The sequence below is a fragment of the Aquarana catesbeiana genome, linkage group LG11 (genome assembly GCF_042186555.1).
Source record: "Aquarana catesbeiana isolate 2022-GZ linkage group LG11, ASM4218655v1, whole genome shotgun sequence".
Lineage (NCBI taxonomy): Eukaryota > Metazoa > Chordata > Amphibia > Anura > Ranidae > Aquarana > Aquarana catesbeiana.
Window position 1 is genome coordinate 23,236,297 of NC_133334.1, and position 24,013 is coordinate 23,260,309.

General features: G+C 44.9%; 1 protein-coding gene across 6 annotated transcripts in view; it reads right to left on the minus strand.

Annotated features, from left to right (window-relative positions):
• Nucleotides 1–24,013, minus strand: part of USP47 (ubiquitin specific peptidase 47) — a 111,807-nt gene that overhangs the window by 40,957 nt on the left and 46,837 nt on the right. For 5 of the 6 annotated variants that reach the window (XM_073604078.1, XM_073604075.1, XM_073604072.1 and 2 more), the window contains 9 exons: nucleotides 22,710–22,823; nucleotides 15,761–15,914; nucleotides 15,546–15,642; nucleotides 13,882–14,027; nucleotides 13,711–13,790; nucleotides 9,061–9,210; nucleotides 6,301–6,396; nucleotides 3,465–3,617; nucleotides 456–620 (listed from right to left, as the gene is read on the minus strand). In XM_073604078.1, the coding sequence (XP_073460179.1) occupies nucleotides 456–620; nucleotides 3,465–3,617; nucleotides 6,301–6,396; nucleotides 9,061–9,210; nucleotides 13,711–13,790; nucleotides 13,882–14,027; nucleotides 15,546–15,642; nucleotides 15,761–15,914; nucleotides 22,710–22,823 (1,155 nt within the window). The remainder of the gene's footprint in view (nucleotides 1–455; nucleotides 621–3,464; nucleotides 3,618–6,300; nucleotides 6,397–9,060; nucleotides 9,211–13,710; nucleotides 13,791–13,881; nucleotides 14,028–15,545; nucleotides 15,643–15,760; nucleotides 15,915–22,709; nucleotides 22,824–24,013) is intronic. The other variant, XM_073604074.1, reaches the window with a different exon arrangement.

Sequence of the window (24,013 nt, forward strand, 5' to 3'; positions counted from 1 at the left end):
TCTTTGAGGCGCTTTAGGAAAAGTGTATACAAGCAATGGGCAGCGCCGCTGCAGCAACTCTAAAACGACGGTAAAACACCGCTAAAAACGCTCCCCCGCCCGCGCTGTCAGTGTGAAAGGACCTGGCAGTCACGGTATGCCAGGAATGCCAACGGTCACATTTCCTTTTGTTCTCAACCAAACTGTCAAACCATCAAACGGCTGGTGTCATAATGGATCACATGTGTAGCACCATCGCAGTTGCAGATCAAACTGAGACCAAGATGGCAGCTTCCTTGGCTGAAAAGGATAGGAGGGTTTAGTTCCACTTTACCAATCTAATGAATAGAGTTGCATTAATTTGTGTCTTTAGTATTTGCCTAGAGTTCACCTTTATGATCTGTCCTGTATAATCAAGAGGTACTGAGCTGCAGAATATTTTCCAAACCTAATTTCCTTTGATGGAAGTCCCTTACCTTCTCGGAGGACTTGTTCAGCTTTTCCACGCTGCTGTTACTCTCTAGACAGATTCCCTCATCTAAGGCGTCATCAGTGCAGAAGTCATTGCTCATCTGATCGCTATGACAGCTTCCTTCGTTCTCTGCTCCGCTGTCTGTGCAGCTCTCCGTCTGAGGAGACTTCTTACAAAGAGGACACAAGTTGGCATGATTACACAGAAGAGGACAGCTACAGTATCTCACAAAAGTGAGTACACCCCTCACATTTTTGTAAATCTTTTCTTCTATCTTTTCATGTGACAACACTGAAGAAATGACACTTTGCTACAATGTAAAGTAGTGAGTGTACAGCTTGTATAACGGTGTAAATTTGCTGTCCCCTCAAAATAACTCAACACACAGCCATTAATGTCTAAACCACTGGCAACAAAAGTGAGTACACCTCTAGGTGAAAATGTCCAAATTGGGCCCAATTAGCCATTTTCCCTCCCCAGTGTCATGTGACTCGTTAGTGTTACAAGGTCTCAGGTGTGAATGGGGAGCAGGTGTGTTAAATTTGGTGTTATCGCTCTCACTCTTGCATACCCGTGACTGGAAGTTCAATATGGCATCTCATGGCGAAGAACTCTCTTAGGATCTGAAAAAAGAATTGTTGCTCTACATAAAGACGGCCTAGGCTATAGGAAGATTGCCAAGACTCTGAAACTGAGCTCCAGCTCGGTGGCCAAGACCATACAGCGGTATAACAGGACAGGTTCCACTCAGAACAGGCCTCGCCATGGTCCACCAAAGAAGTTGAGTGCACGTGCTCAGCGTCATATCCAGAGGTTGTCTTTGGGAAATAGACGTATGAGTGCTGCCAGCATTGCTGCAGAGGTTGAAGGGGTGGGGGGGTCAGCCTGTCAGTGCTCAGGCCATACGCCACACACTGCATCAAATTGGTCTGCATGGCTGTCGTCCCAGAAGGAAGCCTCTTCTAAAGATGATGCACAAGAAAGCCTGCAAACAGTTTGCTGAAGACAAGCAGACTAAGGACATGGATTACTGGAACCATGTGGTCTGATCAGACCAAGATAAACGTATTTGGTTTAGATGGTGACAAGCGTGTGTGGTGACAACCAGGTGAGGAGTACAAAGACAAGTGTGTCTTGTCTACAGTCAAGCATGGTGGTGGGAGTGTCATGGTCTGGGGCTGCATGAGTGCTGCCGGCACTGGGGAGCTACAGATCATTGAGGGAACCATGAATGCCAACATGTACTGTGACATACTGAAGCAGAGCATGATCCCCTCCCTTCAGAGACTGGGCCGCAGAGCAGTATTCCAACATGATAACCACCCCAAACACACCTCCAAGACGACCGCTGCCTTACTAAAGAAGCTGCATGTCTCCAGACCTAAACCCTATTGAGCATCTGTGGGACATCCTCAAATGGAAGGTGGAGGAGCGCAAGGTCTCTAACATCCACCAACTCCGTGATGTCGTCATGGAGGAGGGGAAGAGGACTCCAGTGGCATCCTGTGAGGCTCTGGTGATCCCCATGTCCAAGAGGGTTAAGGCAGTGCTGGAAAATAATGGTGACCACACAAAATATTGACACTTTGGACCCGATTTGGACATTTTCACTTAGGGGTGTACTCACTTTTGTTGCCAGCAGTTTAGACATTAATGGCTGTGTGTTGAGTTATTTTGAGGGGACAGCAAATTTACACGGTTATACAAGCTGTACACTCACTACTTTACAATGTAGCAAAGTGTTGTCACATGAAAAGATAGAAGAAAATATTTTTTAAAAAAAGGTGAGGGGTGTACTCACTTTTGTGTATATATCACAATGATAGTTTACACAGGAAATGCAGGGTGAGGGTCTTCCATTAAGATGATGGGGGATGATTTTTATGCTGCTGTAAAGTCCAGTTATTAATCATAAAAAAAAGGGAACAAAGGGTATAAAGTAGCCACATGCTGAACCTTTCCCGTCCCCAGAACAAAATCAAGTCGGGCTGAACGCTGCTTAGCCATTTACAGGAAGCCTTGTACTTGTGTGCATGAATAAACAGCTTCCTCTGATTGGCTGAGATGGGGATCAAGACATCCACCCCCACCTCCCCACCTCCGCCAATCAGAGGAAGCCTTATATTCACTGATAAAAAAAATACAAGGCGTCATATGTATGTCTCAGCAGCGCTCAGCCTAACTCCATTTTGGGAAGAGGATGGAAGTTCCCTGTCCTGCTTCCGAAACGCAGCTCTGTATAATGTGTGTGGCTGTAGTAGCAAGGAAATCCCGGACTGCTGCACTCTGAAAAAGTTCAACTTTATTTCAAAAAGTATTAAAATCCAACAAAAGTCATCAGATACGATAGGGGAATAGCGATAGCTAACGCGTTTCACATACGGAAATGCTTACTCATAGCTGGCGGCAAGCAGTGAGGACTGCATTCTGCCGGTGGGGGAGGCTCCCCTCAGCAGAACACAGAAGCTCGGTGGGAAGGATTCCCCTGTCAACACTGACTGCGATGATGGGGGGGAATAAACAGTTTTGTGTGTCACAAGTAGGGATGGGCGATTTTCTAAAAAAGAAACTCGATTCACATTTCGAATCGTTTTTTTTTTTTTTTAACACTGCGCCTGTCCTGAGGAGCTGCGGGCAGGAGTTTTTAGGCAAAGCCACGGCTTTGGACTATGCCGAAGCTGCAGCCTTGCCTAAAATCTCCTGCCCACAGCTCCTCAGGACCGGCACAGTAAAAAAAAAAAAAAAAAAAAAAAAAAAAAAAAAATCGAAAAAAAAAACGATTTGCTTAAATTTTGAATCGATTTGACCTCTCAACTCGATTCAACATTTAAATAAATTTTTTCCCCAGCCCTAGTCACAAGTAGAAAATCTGATGGTCTGTCAATTGCAGGGATTGTCTATTTCCCAGCACAGACCTGCATTGGAAGAATCCACTGCAAAGCACATCTTTAAGACACTAAATACACTAGTTCAACAGAACCCCCCCCCCCCCAACACAGAGCAATTAGATTACCTCATCTTCAACATCAATGAAAGGGCTCATGTCCAGTTCCTCGGGGAAGGTCATCCGATCGTTCAGCTTTATTCGGTGCATGCTGGTGTAATCAAAGTCGAACCTCTTCAGCTGCAGAGTCAGCAGATATGGGAAGTGCAGGAAGCGCAGGCCCTGGAGAAGCAGATCTCAGGTCAGAACTCTCATGGGGCAGATGCATAAGAGGCCCAGGATCTCCTATTTTTGATTGCCGGTAATGAAAATGACTATTTTAGGCCCCTTTCACACTTGTGCGATTTGTCCTGCGACTTGGAGACTGCAAAGCCGCATGACAAGTCGTACCCCAAGATTTCCAATGAATACCGTTCATATCTGTGGGCCTTCAAGTCGTAGGGACTTTTAAGCAGTCCCTGCACTGGGGGGGGGGGGGGGGGGGGGGTGACCTGAAGCCACAAAGTAGAACGCACATCACCAGAGCTCCGTCGGCATCTCGTCTTCTCATCTATCCCGAGTCCATACTTGCCTAACAACTACTTCCTACGATACCTCCACTGCCAGTGACATGTCCCCTCCTCGTAAGGTCACGGAGACCATCGCAAAGCTGGACAAATTCCGCCACAAAGAGAAGGACGGGCAGGGAGAAGATGGCGACCCCTCTGCTTCTGGGATGGAGACAACGGCCCCTGTAACTAATAAGGTCCTGGAGGCAATCTCCACTTGTCAGGCAACACCGACTACCAAAATCGAGGAGGTGAAGGTGGACATCTCTTTAAGCCAGGGGTCTCATACTGGTGGCCCTTCAGCTGTAGCAAAACTACAAGTCCCATGAAGCATTGCAAGGCTGGCAGTTACAAGCATGACCCCCACAGGCAGAGGCATTATGGGACTTGTAGTTTCGCAACAGCTGGAGGGCCGCCAGTTTGAGACCCCTACTTTAATCGGACAGGATCTTCATAAACTCTGGGATTGTGTATCAGAGGCAGAGGACCACCTGAGACATGCTGAGGATGCCATCCCTCCCTTGCAGGCCTCCTCTGATCAGGCATTCCGCCCCATTGCTCAATTGCAACTGAAGTAGTCCCTGCACTACTTTGGTCCAACTTTGATGTGACTTGAGGTCTATGGACCTCAAGATTACACAGGGATAGCTTGAAGTCGTGTGACTTTCAGGTCGTACAAATGTGAAAGGGGCCTTAGTATTTTCACTGACTCACTTCGGAAAGGCTCCTCATACACCAAAAATAACCCCAGCAAGATGGGGAGAAGTCAAAATTTGTAGAAACCAGTGCCACGCCAATGATCATAGAGTCCAGAATACGTTTTTAAAGGTTAAAGTGGAAGTCCATGCAAAAACTAAAATCCCTGCATCTATAGACACCACGAATCTAACACTAACCTCTCTATCCCTGTAAAGAAAAGATGAGTACACATACCTTTTTTGGAAGCCGCTGTGACCCGATCTCCAGTGGCAGAAGCTCTGCAGAGGACACGGTCGACAACGGCTGTGAAATGAATAGGAAGCGACGTCACCCATAGACTTACTATGGGGCGTCCGTTGTTGTCCGTCTCCTCTGCACCCGCCTCTACAGTGAAGCCGCAGGCTGACAGCTCAGCATGGGATCCGGTTGGAGCGGGTCAGAACGGCTTCCAAAAAGGTATGTATACTCATCTTTTCTTCCCAGGGATAGAGAGGTCAGTGTTAGATCCGTGGTGTCTATAGATGGCAGGGATTTTAGTTTTTGCATGGACTTCCACTTTGGGTTCACCTTTGGAACAGGTTACATATTCCACCCTATTTAGGGTGTAACATGTTGCAGCGCCTGCCTCCTCCACCCCATCTCCCCTCCCTGTGACAGCAGACAGGGGATCTTCTCCCTGCACTTAGTCACAATTTAAAAATAGTGAGTTTCGGGTGTTTGGACACTCCCGCTTCATCAGGACCCATGTAAAATGTAACTTTAAGATTAAGTGGACTCAATAGGATATAGCTAAAATGTATATGCACAAAATCAGGAAACTGGTAATACCAGCATATTATTTACCAAGTTATGTGAGTATATAGGGGTATTATTTTATACACGCAAGTCAGGTAATATCAGCAATTTATGTAACCAACTTGTTATAGAATTGCCGATATTCCGTTCTCTGTACAAAATGACTCCACATCCTACTGTGTCCATTCAATCTTGAGGTTACATATTACTTACACCCTAATGGAGGGAAAGAATCCAAACCCCTCAAAAGGCATTGGCTTTTCTTCTCTACCAATAAAGTTTTCTGGACTCGTGATCACTGGTGTAATGTCCTTACTGCTTTTTATAAATGTCAACAATTAAACAGGGAGGAAACTCCCATGGATGATATTTACCTATAGACAAGACTATAATAAGGCTTACCTACAGGTACAATAATATCTCCTAAACACCGTGCACCGTTTAGGAGATATTTACTTGTGAATGAGCCGGTGACATCATCGGTGCATGCGCTCTGAATGAATGGCATTGCCCGTACCATTCCTTCAGAGTCCTGTGCCATGAATAGCGGCTCCCGCGCACATGCGCAGGATTGATGTCATCGTGGTGCAGCCAATCAGACGGCTGGAAAACGCTAACCCGGTAGGAAGACCGGGTCAAGATGATAGCCCCATCAGCAGTGACAGATCGTTTTAAGGCAAGTTTCACATAATGTGCTAGTATGTGATGCATACTAGCACATTATAACTTTGCCTTGCAGGTTTTAAAAAAAAAAAAAAAAAACAGAAGGCAGTCTACTACCACTTTAATGGGACAGACACCAGAAACAAGCAAAGGCCAATGAATATAGATTGCCCTCCCCACCATACACACACACCCCCTACCTTCCTGGCATCGCACTTCTTCTTACAGCGCTCGCAGAAGTACTGGTTGGGACCGTCAAGAGTCTCAGGCTGGATGAATGCATGAAGAGCTTCTTCCTGGCAGAACACAACACAAATCGTACTTATAAAAATGGCTGAAGACCAACAGACATATATAACATGATAGCAAGCGTGGTCTTACAGAGAGGGAAAAAAGTATTTGAACCCCTGCTGATTTTATACGTTTGCCCCACTGACAAAGAAATGATCGGTCTATAATTTGAATGGTCGGTTTATTTTAACAGTGAGAGACAGAATAACAAAAATATCCAGAAAAAAATGCATTTAAAAAAAAAAAAAAGTTATAAATTGATTTGCATTTTAATGAGTGGAATAAGTATTTGATCCCCTATCAAATCAGATTTCTGCCTCCCAGGTGTCTTCTATACAGGTAACAAGCTTAGATTAGAACTCTTAAAAGGGAGTGCTCCTAATCTCAGCTTGTTACCTGTATAAAAGACACCTGTCCATAGAAGCAATCAATCAGATTCCAATCTCTCCACCATGGCCAAGACCAAAGAGCTGTCCAAGGATGTCGGGGACAAGATTGTAGACCTACACAAGGCTGGAATAGGTTACAAATCTATCTACGCTCCAGCAAATCCCCCCCCCCCCGCCACTCTGGTCAGTGCAGGGAGCCCAAAGGATACTTGTGGGTATGAAGGGGCATGTGATAGCTTTGGGCCAATTAGAACTGGCACAGGGGAGTCCCTAGTCCTTTATAGGCTATGATTTCAGTGATTTGTAGCTTACACGGGTCTTTTCTTGGCTCCCAGTGGCTGCAGAGCAGGAGCGAAAGAAAGACGAGTATACGTTGCTGTGAAGGTCAAAATAAAGAGAACCTGTTGCTTTATCTTCTATGAGTGAAGCACAGGTTCACCTAAAGAAGGCTGGACTTACCTTCCCCTACAATACCCCACACCTCCTGATCAGTAACTAGGCTTCCCGTATTCCCACAATGCACTGACTAGTACCTGAGCAGCCAGTTCAGCCGCTTGGTCGTTCTTACAGGTGGTGGGAGGGGACATTTACCCAACCCCCCCCCCCAGTGCTTCTCCGGGCTTGCCCATACGATCAGCGAGCCGAAGAACGAATCGGTCACCGCCGGAAGTTGATCATAGAGATTTATGGTAACCAGATGGTCCCCAGTGCTCTCTATAACACTCAGGGGCCCAGGTGCGACATTATGACGTCATGTCCGGGCCAGGCGGATGTAACCAAAGCTGGGGACTCGGCTGTAAAGGCAGAAACATTCTTTTTTTTATCTCAAGCTTTCCAGCCTGGAGGAGATCTGGGGTCTTATAGACCCCACATCTCTCCATAAAGAGGACCTGTCACACACTATTTCTATTACAAGGGACGTTTACATTCCTTGCAATAGGAAAAAAAGTGATCAAAAATTTTTTGAAAGTGTGAAAAAGAGAAAAAGTGTGAAAATGAAAAAATAAAAAAAGTAAAATAAACAAAAAAAAAAAAAAAAAAAAAATTTAAAGCACCCTGTCCCCATGCACATAAGCGAACGCATACGTAAGTCGCACCCACATATGTAAACGGCGTTCAAGCAACACATGTGAGGTATCGCCGCGTGCGTTAGAGCAAGATCAATAATTCTAGCACTAGACCTCCTCTGTAACTCTAAACTGGTAATCTGTAAAAAAAAAAAAAAAAAAATTTAAAGTGTCGCCTATGGAAATTTTTAAGTACCAAAGTTTGGCACCATTCCACGAGCGGGCGCAATTTTAAAGCGTTGCGTGTTAGGTATCTATTTACTCGGCGTATCATCATCTTTCACATTGTACAGAAAAATTGGGCTAACTTTATGGTTTTGCTTTTTTTTTCCTTTTTTTTTTTTTTTTACAAAAAATTCCTGCGCAAATACCATGTGAAAAGTTGCAATGATCGCCATTTTTTCCCCTAGAGTCTCTGCTAAAAAAAAAAAAAAAAAAAAAAAAAAACATATATAATGTTTGGGGGTTCTGAGTAATTTTATAGCAAAAAAAACTGATGGTTTCTACATGTAAGAGAGAAGTACCAGAATAGGTCCGGTATGGAAGTGCTTAAGGAGGACGACCCTCCTACCAAAACTAGATAGCAACTTCAACCCCAGCAACAGGGAGATACCCCTCAGCACAGCTACATACATAACCCTCAGCACAGCTACATACATACCCCTCAGCACAGCTACATACATAACCCTCAGCACAGCTACATACATAACCCTCAGCACAGCTACATACATAACCCTCAGCACAGCTACATACATAACCCTCAGCACAGCTACATACATAACCCTCAGCACAGCTACATACATAACCCTCAGCACAGCTACATACATAACCCTCAGCACAGCTACATACATAACCCTCAGCACAGCTACATACATAACCCTCAGCACAGCTACATACATACCCCTCAGCACAGCTACATACATACCCCTCAGCACAGCTACATACATAGCCCTCAGCACAGCTACATAAATAGCCCTCAGCACAGCTACATAGCCCTCAGCACAGCTACATAGCCCTCAGTACAGCTACATACCCCTCAGCACAGCTACATACCCCTCAGCACAGCTACATAGCCCTCAGCACAGCTACATAGCCCTCAGCACAGCTACATACCCCTCAGCACAGTTACATACCCCTCAGCACAGCTACATAGCCCTCAGCACAGCTACATAGCCCTCAGCACAGTTACATAGCCCTCAGTACAGCTACATACCACACTACCAAACGCTGTGCTGGAGCCATAGGGCCTGATGACAAGAGGGATGTCTAGAAAGGTGTCGATCCGCCAGCCCTCATAGCCGCACTCCAAGCATCGGACGTAATCTTTTAGCTTCCCCTGATACAGCTGATTGATGAGGTCGGCCTGCCAACAAAAAGAAACAAAAAATAAAACTACAACAGATTGAAGTGGAATTCCTGCAAAACTTGTTCTGGATGGACCAGGTAACTAATAAAATTAGATCCTCTGTCAGGTTTTTACTGCCGCCTGTGCTCCCTGTTGGGACGATTCCTCCTGATTTCCCATCCCAGCTGAGATTGGAAGTGATGGGAAATCTGAAATAAAAACCTGACGGTTTAACTTGTGCTTCAGGATAAATCTCTCAAAATACAGTCTTTTAAGCCAGGGGTCACACTAGTGCAGTGCGGAACGCTGCATGTGATTCGCACAGGAATCGCACCGCAATAAATGTGCATTTATTTCTTTTTCTAAGGATCCAGATCAGCAGATCGTGGGGACGTCCTTATGACTCTCAGGATAGCTTTCTGCTCATATCTCTGATACAGGCAGGCAGATACTTGAGAGCAGGAAGATCAATGAACTTTGAGAGCGCTCACCAAGAGAACAAGCAGCCATCAGCCGCAATGGTTGATGGTACTTGCAGTTTATTCTTTCGCAAGAAACTGTGAATGAATGGAGCAGGCGTGTGGGCAGAGACTGCATGGCCATACTGTTCTCAAACTGCGACAGTAGATATGGGGAGAGGATCCCACACCCACAGTCATGCGGGGGTGCATGCTAAACAGGTTACATCTTAAACCCGGTGTAACTTGTACCATATTCAAATACATTACCAAAAGCATTGGGACGCCTGCCTTTACACGCACATGAGCTTTAATGGCCTCCCAGTCTTAGTCCGTAGGGTTCAATATTGAGTTGGTCCACCCTTTGCAGCTATAACAGCTTCAACTCTTCTGGGAAGGCCGTCCACAAGGTTTAGGAGTGTGTCTATGGGAATGTTTGACCATTCTTCCAGAAGCGCATTTGTGAGGTCAGGCACTGATGTTGATGAGAAGGCCTGGCTCACAGTCTCCACTCTAATTCATGTTCTATCAGGTTGAGGTCAGGACTCTCTGCAGGCCAGTCAAGTTCCTCCACCACAAACTCGCTCATCCATGTCCTTATGGACCTTGCTTTGTGCATTTGGTGGAGGGGGGATTATGGTGCAATCCCCACCGTTAGATGAAAAAGGGATTGCCGCTCCAAAAAGCTCCAGACCTCTTGGAAACACCCACCCTATTAGGAACTCACAGGTGCTGGTTCTGCACAAAATTTAGAAGAAAGAAAAAGCTAAGCTGGTTTTCCCTGTTTTCTCTGTGCATGAAGTGACCATGTTGGATTTTAAAACATTTTTTCAATAAAGATGCCTTCAGCAGAGTGCAGCCGTCCAGGATTTTTTCTTTCTTCATCCCCAAACTATTCCCACAAAGTTGGAAGCATGAAATTGTCCAAAAATGGCATGCGGAAGTCTTAGGAGTTCCTTAACTGGAACTAAGGGGCCAAGTCCAACCCCTAAAACGCAACCCCCACACCATAATCTGCCCCACACCATAATCCCCCCTCCACCAAATGATTTGGACCAGTGCACAAAGCAAGGTCCATAAAGACATGGATGAGCGAGTTTGAGGTGGAGGAACTTGACTGGCCTGCACAGAGCCCTGACCTCAACCTGATCATCTTTTGGATGAATTAGAGACTGCGAGCCAGGCCTTCCCGTCCAACATCAGTGCCTGACCTCACAAATGCTCTTCTGGAAGAATGGTCAAACATTCCCATAGACACACTCCTAAACCTTGTGGACGGCCTTCCCAGAAGAGTTGAAGCTGTTATAGCTGCAAAGGGTGGGCCAACTCAATATTGAACCCTACGGACTAAGATGTGCGTGTAAAGGCAGGCGCCCCACTACGTTCGGTAATATAGTGTATGTGATCTTAGCCTTTAAGTGGAAACGCTTGTAAAGCGCCTTGGAGGAGATGTCATCTGACAGACCATCTCTGTCAGCGGCACGGCTGGATGTAGGGAGAGAATTCTGCAGTAGATTTAAAAAAAAAAACAAAAAAACAAATTTCTTCAAAAATCTGGGCCAAGATGTATTCTGCTGCATGTCTTTGGTGAAAAAAAATCCCAATAAGTGTATAATCATTGTTTTGTGTAAAAATTATACCATCTACAAACTATGGGATACACAGTGGGGACGGAAAGTATTCAGACCCCCTTACCATTTTCACTCTTTGTTATATTGCAGCCATTTGCTAAAATCATTTAAGTTCATTTTTTTCCTCATTAATGTACACACAGCCCCCCATATTGACAGAAAAACACAGAATTGTTGACATTTTTGCAGATTTATTAAAAAAGAAAAACTGAAATATCACATGGTCCTAAGTATTCAGACCCTTTGCTGTGACACTCATATATTTAACTCAGGTGCTGTCCATTTCTTCTGATCATCCTTGAGATGGTTCTACACCTTCATTTGAGTCCAGCTGTGTTTGATTATACTGATTGGACTTGATTAGGAAAGCCACACACCTGTCTATATAAGACCTTACAGCTCACAGTGCATGTCAGAGCAAATGAGAATCATGAGGTCAAAGGAACTGCCTGAAGAGCTCAGAGACAGAATTGTGGCAAGGCACAGATCTGGCCAAGGTTACAAAAAAATTCTGCTGCACTTAAGGTTCCTAAGAGCACAGTGGCCTCCATAATCCTTAAATGGAAGATGTTTGGGACGACCAGAACCCTTCCTAGAGCTGGCCGTCCGGCCAAACTGAGCTATCGGGGGAGAAGAGCCTTGGTGAGAGAGGTAAAGAAGAACCCAAAGATCACTGTGGCTGAGCTCCAGAGATGCAGTCGGGAGATGGGAGAAAGTTGTAGAAAGTCAACCATCACTGCAGCCCTCCACCAGTCGGGGCTTTATGGCAGAGTGGCCCGACGGAAGCCTCTCCTCAGTGCAAGACACATGAAAGCCCGCATGGAGTTTGCTAAAAAAAAAAAAAACACCTGAAGGACTCCAAGATGGTGAGAAATAAGATTCTCTGGTCTGATGAGACCAAGATAGAACTTTCGGGCCAAAATTCTAAGCGGTATGTGTGGAGAAAACCAGGCACTGCTCATCACCTGTCCAATACAGTCCCAACAGTGAAGCATGGTGGTGGCAGCATCATGCTGTGGGGGTGTTTTTCAGCTGCAGGGATAGGATGACTGGTTGCAATCGAGGGAAAGATGAATGCGGCCAAGTACAGGGATATCCTGGACGAAAACCTTCTCCAGAGTGCTCAGGACCTCAGACTGGGCCGAAGGTTTACCTTCCAACAAGACAATGACCCTAAGCACACAGCTAAAATAACGAAGGAGTGGCTTCACAATAACTCCGTGACTGTTCTTGAATGGCCCAGCCAGAGCCCTGACTTAAACCCAATTGAGCATCTCTGGAGAGACCTAAAAATGGCCGTCCACCAACGTTTACCATCCCCCCTGACAGAACTGGAGAGGATCTGCAAGGAGGAATGGCAGAGGATCCCCAAATCCAGGTGTGAAAAACTTGTTGCATCTTTCCCAAAAAGACTCATGGCTGTATTAGATCAAAAGGGGCTTCTACCAAATACTGAGCAAAGGGTCTGAATACTTAGGACCATGTGATATTTCAGTTTTTCTTTTTTTAAAAATCTGCAAAAATGTCAACAATTCTGTGTTTTTCTGTCAATATGGGGTGCTGTGTGTACATTAATGAGGAAAAAAATGAACTTAAATGATTTTAGCAAATGGCTGCAATATAACAAAGAGTGAAAAATTTAAGGGGGTCTGAATACTTTCCGTCCCCACTGTATATTTGAAAACTGATCAATCCCGATGTACTGACAGCCAATCTCATGACACTGACTGGTGACCGTATGTTCAACTGCTTGCCAACCTCCTCACATATATGTATGTGTACTGCGGGGAGGCGGCTCCTACAGACGAAATCACATACCTGTACGTTTTCCCCACTTCCAGGTCTGCGGCGTGCCACCGGGAGACCAGCTTCTGCTGTGATTGGACACAGCGGGAGCTAATCAGCGGATCCGCCAATCGTTCCCGACAAGAGGCAGAACGGCGGTCTGCCTATAAAAACAAGGCAGATCGCCGTTATGTGACGAGGGGAGAAAGAGATCCTGTGTTTCTGCTAAGCAGGAACACGGATCTCTGTCTTCCCACAGTACAAGCACCTCCCCCACAGCAAGCAAGCACTCCCTAAGGGCACATTTAACCTTTTGATCGCTCATGATGTTCCCCCTTTCTCAGCCAGTGTCACTAGTACAGTGACAGTGCATTTTTTTTAAACACTGATCACCGTTTTGGTGTCACTGGTCTCCAAAAAGCGATAAGCCCGAGCAGGCACAATGATGTACATCTACTTAATTGTGACGCCCCGCCCCCCCCCCCCCCCCCCGCAGTAAATGTACTGTGGCGGGTCAGCAAGTGTTTAAGCAATCAGAGTTATAACATGAAGGCACTTTATGAAAGAGGAGGCTCAGCCCTACTCAGGGAGCTGCTGTACATATCTTCAGCAATTAACACCCCCCCCCCTCCAGGGACACTTACCTGCTCCGTCTGCTTCCATTTCTGCTCCAGAGCATCAAACATGACCCTGCAGAGCTCCTGCACATCATGCTGCTGCCAGGCTGTCAAACACAACAATAGTCAGGGCTTAGAGCATGCTAAGCAGACATGATCCTCTAACAATGTATGCTTTGTCTAAGTTTTTCCTTTTACCTTCACTGCTATCCCAGCCAAAACTCCGCGTCACATCTGTTGTTTCGATCGCCCTTTTTTTACTGGTCTGTAATAAGACGAAGAGCCTCTGCAGCTGGTAGGGGATGCTGGTTACTGGGTCCTCATCAGGATCTTCAAACTCCCACCTGTCAGAACAACATGTTCATGCTAAACGTCAAGCAGATTAATATAGATCAAAAATCCAAGTATGTGTTCATTATAATAAAAAAAAAAAAAAGATAATTGAATTTTAGGAGTGGCATAAAACACCTTAAAGTCAAAGTAAACCCCAATAAAAAACAAAAAACAAAACACTGATAGAGGGGCTTTTATGACAGAGGAGACTCTGTGGGGGAGACTAAAACTGGTGCAGCTGTGTATAGAAACCAATTAGCTTCCAGGTTTTATTGTGAAAGCTTCATGATTGGTTACCATGCACAGCCGCACCACAATCTGTGTGTAGCAGAGAAGACCAGTCACTCTGCATAACGAGAGAAAGTAGAGCTGTAGGAGGGGCCAGCAAGTCCCACCCACTATAGAAAGGGGTGGAGACAAGACCAGTCACCCTGTACAAGGAGAGAGCAGAGCTGTGGGAGTGGCCTAGCAGGCTCCACCCACTACAGACTGCCTGCAGAAAACTACAGGAGGGGGCAGAGACAAGACCGGTCCCTCTGCACAAGTAGAGGGCGCATAGCTGTGGGATGGGCCTGCAGGCTCCACCCACTACAGGCAGCCTGCAGGAAACTACAGGAGGGGGGGGGGGGGCTGAGACAAAACCAGTCCCCCTGCACAAGGAAAGGCAGCAGAGCTGTGGGAGAGTGAAGAAGAAAACCTGAAGAGCCTGAAGAAAACTACATTAAGGGGTGTAGCCAAGACCAGTCACCTTGCACAAGGAGAGGGAGCAGAACTGTGGGAGGGGCCAGTAGGCTCCACCCACTACAGGCAGCCTGCAGGAAACTACAGGAGGGGGGGGGGCTGAGACAAAACCAGTCCCCCTGCACAAGGAAAGGCAGCAGAGCTGTGGGAGAGGCTCAGCAGGCTCCACCCACTACAGGCAGCCTGCAGGAAACGACAGGAGGGGGTGGAGACAAGACCAGTCCCCCTACACAAGGAGAGAGAGCAGCAGTGAGCGGTCTTTATTACAGGAAGGAAAAGTCTCACACTGGATTACTGCACAGATCTGGAAGAAATACACAAATCTCACCGAGATTCAGGAAGAATAGACATGACTGATGGATTTACACAAATTTTGCCTATCCCGGAGTTTAGCTTTAAATGAATATAAATGGAACAGGACAGGCACTGAGCAAAATATGGAAACATACTGAAATGTTCCCATGAACACAAACAAAAATAAGTTACTAAAGGGACTAGGAACCCACTGGATGCATTAAGGGTTACTCCAAAGAGAACAGAGGGGGAGAGATTTACTAAAACAAGAGCATTCAAAATCTGGTTCAGCTGTGCATGGTAACCAATCAGCTTCAAACTTCAGCTCGTTCAATTAAGCTTTGACAATAAAACCTGGAATCTGATTGGTTACTATGCACAGGTGCATTAGATTCTGTGTGTACCAGTTTTTGTAAATATCCCCCACGTCAGAAAAATTAACCATGTGGCTTGACTATCACCATTAAAAAAATAACAGTTTGCACAATACTAACTTGTAGAGAGCGTTGCGGAACTCCGGGGTCATATACAGTGTCTGCAGCAGGCTGTTCAGGTAGCAGGTCATGGCTTGGTTTACTAAACCCACGTAACCTGGAAGGAGAGAGGTGAAAAAAAAAAACAGTAGAAAAAGGACAGGATCAGGATAAATATCGCCTCCTCATGGTGGAGAAGGAGGCCAGGGAAGGTCAGCGGAGGGGAGGACACATACCAGTGTCTGATTTATGGAGCAGTGATGAATGGGAGTAGTTCTGACTGACGTAGTCGCTCGTGCAGCCCACCGAGCCGTCCCGGGGAAGAGGTCCAATGAACTTCTCCTGCGTGCTGTCATCGAGACCGCTGCTGTCTGCTGTGCCCGATTCATCCTACATCAGATCACAGGATAAAACAACTTAAGAAAGGCCTGAATTCATCTCTGTAACCACTTATACCCCCTTCCTGTTTTTTTTTTTTTTTTTTTTTTTTTAAGTATAAATTCTTTATTCGAAAGATTTTTCCATTAATTTACAAAACATCTACATAATAACAGAAAAAGGAAATAAACACATTTTAAAATGAGAAATAAATCAAAACCAACCTCACAAAGTAAATATAACAGATAGACCAGCAGCGGCACATATTAAATTCATGGGCAAAGAAAAATTAATACAAATTATAAAATATAATAATAATAATGATAATAATAATAATTATGCCACCCTAGGGCTGGGAGATTTTCTGAAAAATAAAAAATCTGAGATTTTCTTAAAAAAACCTCGGATTCACGATTCGAATAAAGTTTTTTTTTTTTTCTTTTCACCGCGCCGGTCCTGAGGAGCTGCGGGCAGGAGTTTTTAGGCAAGGCCGCGGCTTCGGCCTAGTCCGTGAACATCCGGCCTCGTTCGTGGACTAGGCCGAAGCCACGGCCTCACCTAAAAACTCCTGCCCGCAGCTCCTCAGGACCGGCACGGTGAAAAAAAAAAAACCACTAAAAAAAAATCGATTTGCTTAAATTTTGAATCGATTTGACCTCTCAACTCGATTCAAGATTTAAATCGATTTTTTTCCCCAGCCCTACGCCACCCTAATAAAAATTAATTATCAAATCTAATAGGGTCCTATACCTAAAATATAATATTTACATCAACTATTAATCTATAATACATTATATTTATATCGCTGCTTAATATCTCTCTTTATTATTCCTTGGCTTATCTACTTTTAGGATAAGAAAAGTAACTTTCCCCCAGACCTCAACATTAGGGGTCTGGTGACAAAATCTACTAAAAAGAAAACTGATAGACAAACAAAAAACAAAACAAAACAAAAACAAAAAAAAAAAAAAAAAAAGAAGGGTGAGCTGACTAGCTCTAGTCTTTTTGACCCCAGATCTCTCCATAAAGAGGACTTGTCATTCTTATTTCTATTACACGGTTTACATTTCTTGTAATAGAAATAAAAAAGATAAACATTTTTTTTTTAAAAAAAAGAACAGTGTAAAATAAAAAAAAATAAAAAAACAAATGTAAAAAGCACCCCTATCCCTCCGTGCTTGTGCACAGAAGCGAACGCATACGTAAGTAGCGCACGCATAAGTAAACGGTATTTGCACCAAACGTGAAGCATCACCATGAACATTACAGCTCTAAACAGGTAACCTGTAAAAAAAATTTCAAGCATCGCCTATGGAGATTTTTTAAGTACCGTAGTTAGTCGCAATTCCTCGAGCGTGCGCAATTTTAAAGCGTGACATGTTAGATATCTATGTATTCGACATAACATCATCTTTCACATTTTACAAAAAAATGGGGTATATATTGTGGTATTTTTAAATTCATTAAAAAGTGTATTTTTTCCCCCAAAAAATTGCGTTTGCAAATTGCTGCGCAAACACCATGCGATATAAAAAATTGCAACGTCATTTTATTTTCTAGGGTCTCTGCTAAAAAAAAAAAAAGAAAAGAAAAAAAAAAGAAAATACATAATGTTTAGGTGTTAGAAGTAATTTTCTAGCAAAAAAATACTAATTTAAATTTGGAAACAAAAAGTGCCAGAAAAAGCCTGGTATTCAAGTGGTTAATGCATAAGGTATAAAACCTTCTGCCTTTACAACCACTTTAAAATACAAAAATAAAAACATACATAGTACTGAACTTATTAATGCATCATTAAAAAGAAAAGTATGGGGGTTGGGTTGTTTTCCAGATTAATACTTACCTAGGTGGATCGGTCCACCAGAGCCCCTACACTGTGAACCGAGCGATTGAACACAGTCGATCGCTCGGTTCTCACAGCTCCCCGAGCAGAGAGCTGGTGACTGTCATGTTTGTTTTATCGGCCATTACAGCCACAGAAACATCTGACCAATCACGAACTGTGTTTGATCAGATGTTTTTGAAGGACAGGGCATCAGGGGCCCAATAGTCCCCCAATGTCTGCATATAAAGTACCTGTTGAATTCCTGTTTCTATGACGTAGGTGTCATGGGGCCCACTTTTGAATGTTGTTATAGTTTGGTTCCCGTTGCACCCGATACGGGTGGTTTGCTGCTGTATTACCCGTTTTTCTTGTTTTTTTTTTTTCTTTGGCCTGTAAATTGTTTTTACGGTCTGTCTAAAAATGGAAACGACTTTGTAAATAAAGCATGCAGGAATAAAAAAAAAATAAAAATACTTGTCACTGCTCAAAGCTATCACAAGGGGTTGTGTTCAACCCCCGTGACAGCAATGCAGTTAAAATGATAAAAAAAACGAAATAAACAAATAAAAAAAAAAAAAAAAACATTTGTAAATTGCAAGTTTTGCACTTATGTGAAAACTAAAAAATTGCTCCGGTTGGCAAGGGGTTAATTGGTGGCACGTAGGTTCATTTTAAGTGCGATTTTTTCTCTTCTTCAAATAAAGAAATCCTTTGTTGTTCCGCATACTTCCTCAATTTATCTCACCCACTGGTGGAGGTTTGCTTTGTCACAGTACAGTCTTGGTTACAGGCTGGTGACCTTTTTGTAGGACAAGTCAATAAAAAAGGAAAAATATATGGGGGAATTCCCAGGTCTTTATCAAGAGACCTCTGGTCATAGATGTGTGACAGGAGACTCAAGGAAGTCGGCAATTCTGTAGAGTTGGTGTAATGTGTAACTTAACCGCTTTAGTTTAGGTTATAAAATTGTGAAAATACATTTCGGCTGCACTGATGGGCCCCGACGAGCACTGACAACGCTGCACTGACAACGCTGCACTGACGACGTTGCACTGATGGGCCCTGACAAGCACCGATGATGCTGCACTGATGGGCCCTGACAAGCACCGATGATGCTGCACTGATGGGCCCTGACAAGCACCGATGATGCTGCACTGATTGGCCCTGACAAGCACTGATGGGCCCTGACAAGCACCGACGACGCTGCACTGATGGGCCCTGACAAGCACTGATGGTCCCTGACAAGCACCGACGACGCTGCACTGATGGGCCCTGACGAGCACCGACGACGCTGCACTGATGGGCCCTGACAAGTACCGACGACGCTGCACTGATGGGCCCTGACAAGCACCGACGACGCTGCACTGATGGGCCCTGACAAGTACCGACGACGCTGCACTGATGGGCCCTGACAAGCACCGACGACGCTGCACTGATGGACCCTGACAAGCACCGACGACGCTGCACTGATGGACCCTGACAAGCACCGACGACGCTGCACTGATGGGCCCTGACAAGCACCGACGACGCTGCACTGATGGACCCTGACAAGCACCGATGGGCCCTGACGACGCTGTACTGATAGGTCCTGGATGAGCCTGATGATGCTGCACTGATTGGCAGTGTAAATGTCCCATCACATTTGCCGGTTACTGGCTCTCCTCTCCTCGCGTTGTGACAGCGCTTAGGGAAAGGACTGTTAATAACCGGCAAGTCTGTTTACAATGTGCTCAGCTGTAATTGGACACAGCGGATTACGTGGTAAAGGGCCGCTGTGATTGGCCCTCTACCTCGATCTGCGATCAGCTGTTTGTAAAAGGACACAGGGATCACAGGCGGCACACGGGGGGGGGAGGGGGGGGGGGTTGTTTCCAGAACAACAGAGCTGCACTGTAGCATCTTTCGGCTTTAGCACGGTTATGAAGTGGTTAAGCAGCCCACAGATTGAGCAGTTTGCATGATTTCCCCATCAACACGGATTGGAATCCTTCCTGCAGCACTATCGTGTTTTGCTAGTGGGGGAGCCTTCCCTGACAGCAGAACACAATGATCACTACTGGTGGCTATATCCGCTGGCAGTGATCGCATGAAGAAGAAAAAAATCTGACAGGCTGGTTGTACTGAAGTCCATCAATGGATCGACAGTACAACCAGCCTGCCCGTAGACAGATCCAATCTGGGCCGGTCCCTGCTGAACCAACAGAAATTCGATCCATGCATAGCCGACTTAACACTCATCTCTTTAGCATCTTTCACTGGCTTAGGAAAAATTGTCTCTGGTGCTCATCTCTGCCTCCATGTTTTCAGTCCCCGCACTGATAACGTTCGGGGACACAAGTGCCGGGGGCCAGGATGGCTGCAGGGAGCAGGAGCGGAGAAGGGAGAGACAAATGTTTAAAGCACAACTTCCGCTGAAATTTATTTTACTTTTTTTGCACAAGGTTGGAAATGGCTAAAACCTTTGCCCTGTTTTTACGGTTGTGAAACCACCGGAGGAATTTCCCTTAATTTCCTGTCCCAATGACAACACGGGACTTCAAGGGAAATCTTTGCAGACAGCTACAAAAACACTTTAACCCCTTCATGCGGAACGTACACAAATATTCGCTGGGCTTTTTCCCGTGGGGCCGCATATTTGCGCATCTCCTTTTGTGCTGGAAGCTCACCGCACAGCGCGCTCCCAGCACAGAGACCGGGGACTCACCGCGTCCGGGCCCTGTACCAACAATCTGGACCCGGAACTCCCGATTCCCGATCGCGGTGAAAGCCTCTGATTGGCTATCACAATGAATAGTCACTGTGAAGCCCGCCCCCGTGTGTCCTCTCTCTGTGAAATGGAGGAGAGAGATAAACTGTATCTATCTCTTTTTGCAGAGGAAAAAAATAAAATGAATAATAATAATAATAATAATACTACTACTACATTTAAAAAAAAAAAAAAAAAAAAAAAAAAAAAGCACAAGAATATACCTAGATCAAGGTTTGATCTAGGTCAGTTTTTTTTTGGGGGGGGGGGGGACAGGATTTTTTTCTTTTTTCAAATTTGTGTTAGTGTGTTTTAGGCTGGTTAAAAAAAAAAAAAAAAAGAAGAAGAGAAAACCAGCAAAATGCGCAATCTTGTTTTTAAAACCACTTTATCACCGGAAGTTTTTACCCCCTTCCTGACCAAGGCACTTTTTACAATTTGCCACTGCGTCGCTTTAACTGGTAATTGCGCAGTCATGCAACATTGTACCCAAAAAAAAAAAAAAAAATGCGTGTCCTTTTTTTCCCCCACAAATGGAGCTTTCTTTTGGTGGTATTTAATCACCTCTGCAGTTTTTTTTTTTTTTTTGTATAGCACAAAAAATAAAAACAAAGCGGCAATTTTGAAAAAAAAAAAAAAAAAAAAAAAAAGATTTAATTTTTGCTATAATAAATATCCCCAAAAATATTTTTAAAAAACAAATTTCTTCATCAGTTCAAGCCAATATATTCTCTTATATGTTTTTAGTAAAAAACAAAACAGAAAAAAAATCACAATAAGCGTATATTGATTGTAGATGCTTTAACTTGTGCGCAAACTTTTATTATTTCTTTTTTTTTTTTACTAGTAATAGCGGTGATCTGCGATTTTTAGCGGTATTGCGACAATGCGGACAGACAGATCAAACACTTTTGACACATTTTTGGGACCACTGACATCTATTCAGCGATCAGTGCTATAAAAATGCATGGATTACGGTGTAAATGTCACTGGCAGGGAAGGGGTTAACACTAGGGGGCGTTCGAGGGGTTAAATGTGTGTTCCCTCAGTGTGTTTCTAACTGTGAGGGGATGGGACTGACTAGAGGAGGAGCCAGATCGCTGTTCCTACTTACTAGGAATAAACGACATGTATCCTGACAGCACAGGGATTTGTGTGTTTACATGCGCGCACACATACACACACATACACACACACACACACACACACACACACACACACACACACACACACACACACACACACACACACACATATATATATATATATATATCCCCATGCTGTCGCTCATGCCCCCAAACATTATATATGTTTTTTTTAGCAGGGAATAAAATGGCGATTGTTTCCTGATTTGAACGCCGTTAACATATGTGGGCGCGACTTACCTATGCGTTTGCTTCTGTGCGCGAGCATGGGGGCGCTTTATAAAAAAAAAAAGTTATTATTGTTCATTTTACTTTTATTTTTACTTTCTCTTGAGAAAAAAATTTTTTTTGATCATTTTTATTCCTATTACAAGGAATGTAAACATCCCTTGTAATAGGAATAGTGCGTGACAGGTCCTCTTTATGGAGAGATGGGGGGTCTATAAGACCCCCCATCTCTCTTCCAGGCTTGAAAGACAGATTAAGAAAAAAAAAAAAAAAAAACACTGTCTTGGCCTTGGCATGGTTTACTTCCGCTGGCCCGGACGTGATGTCATAACATTGCACCCGGGCCTCTGAGGGTCATAGAGATGGCTGTGGACCATCTGGGGTGCTATGGTAATCTCTATGGTAAACTTCCGTCAGTGACCGTTTCATTCTCCTGCTCGCAGATCACACGGGAGCGAGCCGGGAGAAGCACTCAAGGGCGGGGGGGGGGGGGACAATCAAGCGTTTGAACTGCCCAAAAAATATATCTTAATGATCCCTACAGCTGCACCCCTCATTCAGATATCCCCACTCAAAATCCAAGACGTCATATGACATCCTTGGGCTGGAAGTGATTATAGGTATGACAGGGATTTCGCTTTAAGTTTTTTATGACAGGTGGAATCAGATTGCGTCTTATGAAGAAAAGACACGCTCTCTGTAGGTATGATGAACCTTCTCTGTAGGTATGAAGAATTGGATTCAGGAGGTCAGTGTCAGCTCAGTCCGGTCAGGAAGAAGATCCCTACATGAAACCTCTGATGTGCAGACTTGGGGTAAGATTTATAGATCTTTATTGGGATGTAGCAGAGATGGGATCTTACCGATGTCAGCTGCGGCTGCTCCCCGTTCTTATCCGATATATGGAGGAAATTCTTCTTCCCCGCCTCGAAGCCAGCATCCAGGAGAGACTGATCCGGGCTGGGATCCAGCTCAGTCTGAAAAAAGAAGATAGCAACTGGACTTGAGAAAACGATGAAATGCCTTCCCGCCATCTGTCTCAATCTTTTAGAGGCAAACTCTTCCCAATGACAATGTTCTATGAACCAAAGTACATCATACAATAATAAAAATGTAATAAAACCTTAATAATGTTAGAAGACACAGCCGCTGACCTCAGCACTTACCTTGTGTGCTGCTTATCCTTTGGAAGGCTTGCCTTTGGCCTTGCCAACCAGCATCCCTTTTTTCGGGCACATTGCCTTGCAGAGTCCTATGCTGCCCTGCTGTAAACACCCTTTCATGTGCATTCATGAACTATGGCCTGACATGCAGGTGCGGCTTGTACCACACATGCCCAGGCAGCCCAAGATACCAGAAACAAGAACATCAATGACGGGGCATGCATGTGCAAAGGGGCGAGTACTGATGGGACATGTAGTCCCAAAGATCAGGTGGCTCCCAGAGTACCGGAGGTTTGGGGTCGAGGCACAAAGGAAGCCAGGGGCCGCAGGAGTAAAAAGATTAAAAATCTGTTTTGGGACACCATTGGAAATAACTTTCCAGTGATAAATGGGTCAAAAGGAAGTTATTTCTGATAAAAAGTGGAGGCTTTGGTACTATATTTTTTATAGCACTACCATTTTTTTTTTTTAAAGACCAACTCCACATTTAACCGCTTGCCGCCCGCCCACCCGCCCACCCACCCACGTCAAATGACGGAGGAGAATTGCAGCTCTCGTTCTGGGTGGGCGTCATGCAGCACGGCGATCGCAGCTGCGCCGTGTTCCTAGGACACGGTGTGGCCCCGATCTCTGTAAAGAGCCGATGACGCGGCTCTTTAACCATGTGATCGGCCGTGTCCAATCACAGCCGGTCACATATAAATGCGGAAGTGCCGGTAATCGGCGCTCATCACAATCTCCTCGCAGGGGACCCCCGGCAGATAATCAGGGCACTGATCATCAGTGCCGATTACAGTAAATCCCCCCCAGTGCCGCCAGTCAGTGCTGCCTTTCAGTGCCTGCTCATCAGTGATGCCCATCAATGCCACCTATCCGTGCCCACTAGTGCCGCCTATCAGTGCTACCTAACCGTAACCACCAGTGACGCATATTAGTGCCTCATCAGTGCCACCTAATCAGTGCCCATTACTGCCACCTCATCAATGCAGCCTACCAGTGCCCAT